The sequence below is a fragment of the Xenopus laevis genome, chromosome 1L (assembly GCF_017654675.1).
Source record: "Xenopus laevis strain J_2021 chromosome 1L, Xenopus_laevis_v10.1, whole genome shotgun sequence".
Lineage (NCBI taxonomy): Eukaryota > Metazoa > Chordata > Amphibia > Anura > Pipidae > Xenopus > Xenopus laevis.
The window spans coordinates 214,170,930-214,179,541 of record NC_054371.1 but is presented as its reverse complement, the minus strand read 5'-3'; the positions used below and the strand labels follow the sequence as shown (position 1 = coordinate 214,179,541).

The following is an 8,612-nucleotide window of genomic DNA, read 5'->3' as shown; positions in this document are numbered from 1 at the left end:
GATGCTGGACCAGAAGCAGGGTGGCTTTTAGTTTGCCTGTTGCCTTTGAGGTGTTGCTCCCAAAGTGCTTTGTGCTTGCCGTTCATGTGCCTTCGCATAGAAGTTGTACCTATGTGGCTGTTGGGCTTCCCAAGACTCAGTTTCTGACTGCACTCATTGCAAATTACAACGCTTTTGTCAGAGGCACACACATTAAAAAAATCCCACACTGCTGACCTTTTTGAAGCTGGCAATCTGGCGGTAACAGTAGAGGTTGGCGGCGTTGGCGGCAATGGCGGGTGCGTTGGCCGGCTGACCACAGGTGCCGATACATGTTGTTGCCCTACTGTTCCCTGCGAGCTGTCCTCCCTGCTTCTTCTAAGTCTTATTCTCCTCCTGCCTCTCTGACTCTCCGTCTCTCCATCTGAACTATCCTCCTCTTGCTCTCTTCTACTGGGCACCCACAAAACATCAATCTCCTCATCATCATTCTCCTCAGATGCATCAATTTCTTCTAACAGCTCACAGAAGGAAGCAGCAGCGGGACCTCCTCATCACTCATTATGTCCATCTCTGTTGTGTTCTCTGCCAGAATTAAATCTGGTGTAACGTCCTCATCTCCTTCATCTTCTTCTGCCAATAATGGTTGCGCATCACTCAGTTCAAGAAACTCATGTGAAAATAACTCCTCTGACTCCAGTGAAGAAGGGGCGGTGGAGGAAGTGTTACGTGGGGTGCCCATAGCAGTGGAGGATGAGGATGTTGTGGTAAAGTTAGAAACGGTAGAGGATGGGGTGTGCTGTGTAAGCCAGTCAACTACCTCTTCAGCATTTTGGGAGTTCAGGGTCATTGCCTTTTTAAAACTGGGCAATTTCCTAGGGCCACAGGATAGCATAGCAGCACGGCCCCTAGTGCCTCTGCGTGGCGGCCTTCCTTTGCCTGGCATTATTTTTAAAACAAAAACAACAACAACTCAGGTGGTGTTTCTGGAGACGGTATTATTATTGATATTTAGACAGAATGTGAAAAAGCTCACACAGCTAAGTGGCAGTGGTTTGAAAATGAAGAACACACTGGGCAAATAATGCCTACAAGGTCAACGTATACACTACAGCAGTGGTGGATACGGAATATATTATTGCTGCTTGAAAAACGTCACTCAGGTGGTGTTTCTAGAGACGGTATTATTATTGATATTTAGACAGAATGTGAACAAGCTCACACAGCTAGATGGCAGTGGTTTGAAAATGAAGAACACACTGGGCAAATAATGCCTACAAGGTCAACGTATACACTACAGCAGTGGTGGATACGGAATATATTATTGCTGCTTGAAAAACGTCACTCAGGTGGTGTTTCTGGAGACGGTATTATTATTGATATTTAGACAGAAAGTGAAAAAGCTCACACAGCTAAGTGGCAGTGGTTTGAAAATGAAGAACTCACTGGGCAAATAATGCCTACAAGGTCAACGTATACACTACAGCAGTGGTGGACACGGAATATATTATTGCTGCTTGAAAAACGTCACTCAGGTGGTGTTTCTAGAGACGGTATTATTATTGATATTTAGACAGAATGTGAACAAGCTCACACAGCTAGATGGCAGTGGTTTGAAAATGAAGAACACACTGGGCAAATAATGCCTACAAGGTCAACGTATACACTACAGCAGTGGTGGATACGGAATATATTATTGCTGCTTGAAAAACGTCACTCAGGTGGTGTTTCTGGAGACGGTATTATTATTGATATTTAGACAGAATGTGAACAAGCTCACACAGCTAGATGGCAGTGGTTTGAAAATGAAGAACACACTGGGCAAATAATGCCTACAAGGTCAACGTATACACTACAGCAGTGGGTGGATACGGAATATATTATTGCTGCTTGAAAAACGTCACTCAGGTGGTGTTTCTGGAGACGGTATTATTATTGATATTTAGACAGAATGTGAAAAAGCTCACACAGCTAAGTGGCAGTGGTTTGAAAATGAAGAACACACTGGGCAATAATGCCTACAAGGTCAACGTATACACTACAGCAGTGGTGGATACGGAATATATTATTGCTGCTTGAAAAAACGTCACTCAGGTGGTGTTTCTGGAGACGGTATTATTATTGATATTTAGACAGAATGTGAAAAAGCTCACACAGCTAGATGGCCACTGGGCAAATAATGCCTGCAAGTGCACTACTATTGGTGCACTACTATGAAGAACAGCAAACAGCACTGGACACCATTAAAGAACAGTAAGATAAGTAAAATAAAAAAAAAAATTATATGTATATTAAAAAAAAAAATATTCTCAGGTTGGTGCTGCTGAACTACTAGGAGCAGCACAGTAGCCCCACCAGTCCCACTCCCCAACACTGCTAGACTAATAGCACTTGGCTGTTAAAGTAGCAAAGTAAAACAACAAAAAGAAAATAAAAGCAGTCCTTACAAGGACTATTGGGTTATTACAGCAGTCAGCAGATGAGATCAGAAGAGATCAGTGCCCACAGCAGGCAGCTACATACAGAGCACTGCAGTAGAAGGTAGATTACTAGCCAGCAAAGCTACCCTAAAATGTCCCTCAAATCCCTGCAGACTTCTGTCCCTCCAATACAGAGCAGTATCAAGTAGATTACTAGCCAGCAAACTTACTATCAACTGTCCCTCAAAGAAATCAGTGAAATCAGTAACAGCTCTCTCCCTACACTAGCTCTTGCAAGCACACACAGGCAGAATGAAAAAACGCTGCAGGGCTTCAGTTTATATATGGAAGGGGAGTGGTCCAGGGGGTGTGGGGGTGGTCCAGGAGGGAGAGCTTCCTGATTGGCTGCCATGTATCTGCTGGTCTGGGGTGAGAGGTCAAAAAAAAGCGCCAGGTAAGGCGAACCCAAAATGGCGAACGTCGCGCGACGTTCGCGAACATTCGGCGAGCGCGAACAGCCGATGTTCGCGCGAACAAGTTCGCCGGCGAACAGTCCGCGACATCCCTATCAATAGACATAAATATAGCTATAACTTATTGTTGTGTCTAACATGAAATATAATCATTCACTAAGCCCCAGGTGTGATGGGTCTAGTCCTCTTGGAAAAAAACATCAAGTATTGCTGCCTTAAAAAATCACGTGTCCCAATTTTCCTTCCTGGCCAAGTCCTATAGGCTACACACCCAATTAACACTTATTTCTGGTTAACCCCCCCACTTTGTAGAGATCTGACCCCTCACTGGGACCAAGCTCCTGAGAGGACTCCTGTTTGGCAACCCTACTGCCAAGACCTTAGTTTAGGTAGCAAATATATCTGTAGCAGTGTATCAAAAACTTTGGCAAAATCGAAGTCACATCTACCGCCATCTCGCCGTCCAACTTCAGAACATCAGATCAGATCATCGGATCTCTCTGTGTATGGCCACCTTTAGTCATAGAATATACGATCTGGTTGGAAATTGAAGGAGCAGCTTCCTCTGCCCATAGCCAACAAGCAAATTAGCCCATGGGGTGTAAGAACAGCAGATGCTTAGAAACTACATTTGTAAATGATCCCTGTTGTGTGATCCTCACTCCACCATCTTGGGCCACATGGCGATTTCTGCTCACCCTTGGTCCACGTTTTGGTTGATCACAAACATTCACTGCACTGTGAGACTAGTGGACATTTTGGTCACCAATCTTTACATGTAATTATTTGTATTAATTTTTATGGGTTTTTGAGTATTTCTTACATTTTGTATTACAGTAGGACCCTGATTTTACATTTTCAGGGGACCAGAAAAAAAATGGTGTAAAATCCAGGAAAATGTAAAATGAGGGAAATGTATTATGCATAATATACAGGTGGAAACACAAAACTACAATGTAAAATGAGGGAAAACTTAAAACCTGGGGATGTAAAATGGGGGTTCTACTGTATTTTCAGCTAATCACAGCAACTTCAGAAACTTTTGACTGATGCTGAGGCACAGGTGGGTGGTGTAGACCAAAGCACCTCTACAAATCTGATGTCTAATGGCTGTACATCTTATAAATAGTGTTCTAGTGTAATGCTGTTTATATTCATCCCAGTAGTAATGACTGAGATATGTATGATCTCTGCTGCCCCCATGTGATTTATTCTTAGTATGCAAGTTTATAAATTAAGGAATCTAATTTATTTGCTCATCATAAAGTATTGTTCTTGCTCCTTTATTCTTTGTGTACATACTTTTGAGTGATGAGCAAAGCTTTGATATTTATCTTTAGCTGGTCAGTGAATACACAGATTTTTGTTCTCTGTAATAGTCAATATGGTGTCAGAAACATTTTTTAACCAAGGTCTGTGTAGTTCTGTTTATATATTATGTATTACATCAAATAAAGATAGAAAGAAGGAAAAGATTTTCTCTATTATGTATTGGCACCAAAATGGCTGTGACTTTCAATATATGATGGTGTTGTGTTGGTGACCTTTGGTTGGGATGCTGGAAGTTCTAGGTCAACATCAGCAGGAGAAGTTCACTGCTTTCTTTTTGTGAGTTCCTGGTTAGTAAAGCTCTCCAAACTCATTGATGCTAAGAAGTCATAATGTCACAGAGCTACTCTTGCCCAATATACTTGTTGTGCAGTGGTGTAACTATAGAGTAAGCAGTCTCAGGGAGGCCTGGGGAACAGGGGGTCCTGGACTGTGGGGATTGCTTCCTCAATAGCTAATAAACCCCCCTTCCTCCCCAGCCGCTCTCTTACCTGGGCTGCAAGTCGGGGCAGAGAATGGCCGGAGTTGGGGTAGGAAGTGTGCAGGTGGATGCGGGACATTCGCAGAATGGAGGCGGGTTGTGAAGTGGGCGAGAGGATGGGAATTGAAACGCGCCAGTCCCATTTGAAGATTTTTTTGCAGATGTGCCCAGTGCACTCTAGTTACACCACCGTTCAGGGTCAGACTGGGGCCCCCCGCCAGGTTCCCCCGCAGCCGGGTTTGCCCACACATACGCGCACCTTGTATTTGCCACAACCTGCTCCAAGAAGATTAGTGCAGGGAACAGGACTGGGCCAGTGGGGCCCACAAGAGCTGGATTATCGGATGCCGGATAATCAGATTCAAACTTTTTCCATCCTCGGGTTATAATAAATCTTGAAATTTTTCACGTTTTTGTCATTCGGATTTTAATAATTAACCCCCGTAGTGTTGCTATGTATGGTAACGTACTGTGCATAACAGAGGCATAATAGGTATAGTCAGTTACAAATAAATCGGGAAATTCATGCCACAATTGGAAAACAGCAAGCTTTTTTGATCTAATTATGATAAACAAGATCTATCAAATTTCCTAGAGAATCACATTCAGTAATCACTAGTCACCTATATCACTGAATCTAACCTTAGAATAATTCACAGTTGACACAGTCCAACCGGCAATGGAAGGAACTAAATTCTATCAGGAAAGAATTCCCTTCATGCAATAAAAGCACAAATATACTAGACTACATTGGACCTGGGATATAAAATTAGTTTTATTGTTGAGAAAGGTCCAAGCCAAAATACTTCCCCAAACAGCACCATATTTTTTGAATCAAACATCTTTACCTAAATGCTTTTCACAACAAAAAAATCCATGGAAGAATTACATTTGTTAGTGGAACAATGAGGTTGAAACATTCCAGATAAGGGGCAGATTTATCAAGGGTTGAATTGAAAAATCTAATTTTTAAATTCGAATTTCGAGCTAATTTTAGTGTACTTCGAGTAGGGAATAGTCTAAATTTGAATTGAAAATTCGAATGTCTAAATTTTTCATGTACTGTCTCTTTGAAAATTCGACCTTGACTATTCGCCATCTAAAGCCTGGTGAATTGCAGTTTTAGCCTATGGGGGACCTCCTAGAACCTATTTGGAGTCATTTGGTGGTCTTTGAAAAATCTATGTTTTTTTAAAAAATACTTGAATCAAATTCGATCGAATACAGCTTATTCAGTCGAAGTTAAAAACGTTGTTTTTCTAAAATAAATTTGGTTGGCCTTTTCTTATTCAAATTTTGATGGGGGTTTAAAAAAAACTCCCATCACCTCGAAATTCAACCCTTGAAAAATCTGGCCCGTAGGAATCAAGTCCCCATGTCCTGTCATTATAACGTTATATAAAGAAAATCGTCATTATTTCTAGGTCTTTCTTTTTTTATGAAATAGTTGTCTCAATGAAAGGATATGATATTTTGGTATTTTTGATTCATTTTGATAGGTTAGATTATTCTTTATCTGTCAAAGAGTGCCGGTCAACTTTCATTTGGGTGATGGATGACCAAGAGCTTTTTTCTTATTTTTCACATGGGATTGTTTTGGTCTGTGACCCATGACATGTTTTACCGCCCTGTTGTGGAACTGGGTTGTCACATTTGCGGGTGGCAGTCAAATCTCCATTAACGCAATTAGGTGAAACAGTCCAACATCCCCATCCACCATCAATGGGCTCTTTTGGCTCTGTGGATAACAAGAAATTCATGTTTACCTGGTGTTCTCCTCAGTGTTAGTCATGATCAGGTCAGACATCAGAGCAGGTGCCATCGACTGAATTGTTAAAAATGCTCAAAACTGGCAATTGTTATTCTGCAGATTGCTAAACCAGCAGTAGGGCCAGGCTACAGCAGAGCAAAATGTTTAGATGAACTCTGCTCATACATCTATATAAATACACGTATAATTGCTCTGCTGGTGGTTGATCTTAATTTGCAGAGTTCTAAGGGACGGTATTTATATCTCCAAATAGCCTTCCTGCTCACAAGATTATGAGAGACTTTTAAACAACATTCATCTGGACTTCAATTCTACCACAATCACCTCTCAAGGCCTAGAATTAAAAAATTCATGTCCGATTTTGCCAACCGGCCTGACAGTCAGGGGGAAAGTTTCAAAAGAAGAGGAAAGTCTTCGGATGTTGCTGTGCTTAGAAAAGAGCAGAAAAGAGTCATCTGACCCATCTACACATTCAAAGGACCCCAAGAGGGTTAAAGGAACAGTAACATTAAAAAATTAAATTGTTTTGTAATAAAAATATAATGTAGTGTTGCCCTGCACTGGTAAAACTGGTGTGTTTGCTTCAGAAACACTACTATAGTTTATATAAATAAGCTGCTGTGTAGCAATGGGGGCAGCCATTCAAAGGAGAAAATGCTCAGGTTACACAGCAGATAAGCTCTGTAGAACATAATGGTGTTATCTGTTATCCACTATTTAACCTGTTCCATATAGACTTTTTTGAATTTCCGCCATTGCTCCACAGCAGCTTGTTTATATAAACAATAGTAGTGTTTCTGAAGCAAACACATCAGTTTTTGCGCAAAGACACACGGGAAGATTTGTTAAGATTTAGTCGAATGGCGACGAATCTCGTCTTCTTTGGGCGATAAATCTCGTCTTCTTTGGGCGACTAATCTCCTCAAAAAGCCTTCCCGCTGGCTAGAATCTAATTCGCTAGCATGATGGCACTCGGAGCGCTTTGTTTTCTGAAGTTTCCTTGTGAGGCAACTTCGGGCGACTTCGGAAAAAGGGTGCCATCCCGTCTGCGATTTAGATTCTAGCCTGCGCGAAGGCTTTTTCAGGGAGATTAGTTGCCCGAAGATGAGGCGTTATATCACCGGCGACTAAATCTCCTGGAATCTTAGCGTGTGCCCTTACCCTTACCAGTGCAGGGCAACAGTACATGATATTTTGATTACTTTAAAAAACGTTAATTTTTTTAATTTTACTGTTCATTTAAGAGAACCTTCCCAACAGGGTTAAAACTAATGGCTAAATAACATGTAACAGAGTTAAATGACTTACTTGAAAAGGCCTCTGCTTTTATATTCTGACATGCCACACCTTCATAGTGTAGCGGGCATTTACAAATACACTCTCCGTCGATCACCATGGCTTTTCCTCCATTTTGACAACGTTGGCACTTGCAGACACTGTACTCATCAATGTATTCTTCAATGGCTCTCTCCAGATTTCGTGACTTTGTGTAGGCATCTTTAATGTCAGTTGGAATAAGAGAATAAATAGGATTGGGCTGTAAGAGACAAAAACAACTGATTACACTGGTACTGTAAAAGTGTAAGTATTTGACACTTAAAATGTTACACAACGTCAGAAATTAAATTTTTGAACAAACTGAAGAATTAAGTCTCTTAAAGGAGACCTAAACCCTAAAAATGAATATGTCTACAAATGCCATATTTTATATACTGTATTTATTGCATCTTGGAAAGTGTCTGTGACACTCACATGCTCAGTGGGCTCTGAGCAGCTGTTGAGAAGCTAAGCTTAGGGCTCGTCACTAATTATCCAGCAGAAAATGAGGTTGGTCTGTAATATAAGCTGATGCTACAGGACTGATTATTAAATTCTGATTTGCACTGGTTTCTGTGCTGCAATAGCTCCCCAGTGCTCCGGTTCAGGCGCGCATGTGCGCTAACACTGGAGGGGGGTATACAGGCATGCGCTAGGACCACGCGACCTCTGGGTGCCTGCCCATTAAATCCGGCCCTGGCTGCCATGTAGTAATTATCTGTATTAATTACTAATCAGCCTTATATTGTGACATTTCTATTCTATTCCCTAAGCTCAGTAAGTGACAGCAGCACAGAGCATGTGCAGTGAATCAGCAGAAAAGAAGATGGGGAGCTACTGGG

General features: G+C 41.6%; 1 protein-coding gene across 4 annotated transcripts in view; it reads right to left on the bottom strand.

Annotated features, from left to right (window-relative positions):
• Nucleotides 1-5,439: 5,439 nt before the first annotated feature.
• c9.L (complement C9 L homeolog) overlaps nucleotides 5,440-8,612 on the bottom strand; it is a 52,370-nt gene continuing 49,197 nt past the window's right edge. For 3 of the 4 annotated variants that reach the window (XM_018263224.2, XM_041590931.1, XM_018263143.2), the window contains 2 exons: nucleotides 7,762-7,990; nucleotides 5,440-6,420 (listed from right to left, as the gene is read on the bottom strand). In XM_018263224.2, coding sequence (XP_018118713.1) covers nucleotides 6,257-6,420; nucleotides 7,762-7,990 — 393 coding nt within the window. In that variant the 3' untranslated portion in view covers nucleotides 5,440-6,256. 4 annotated transcript variants of the gene reach the window in all.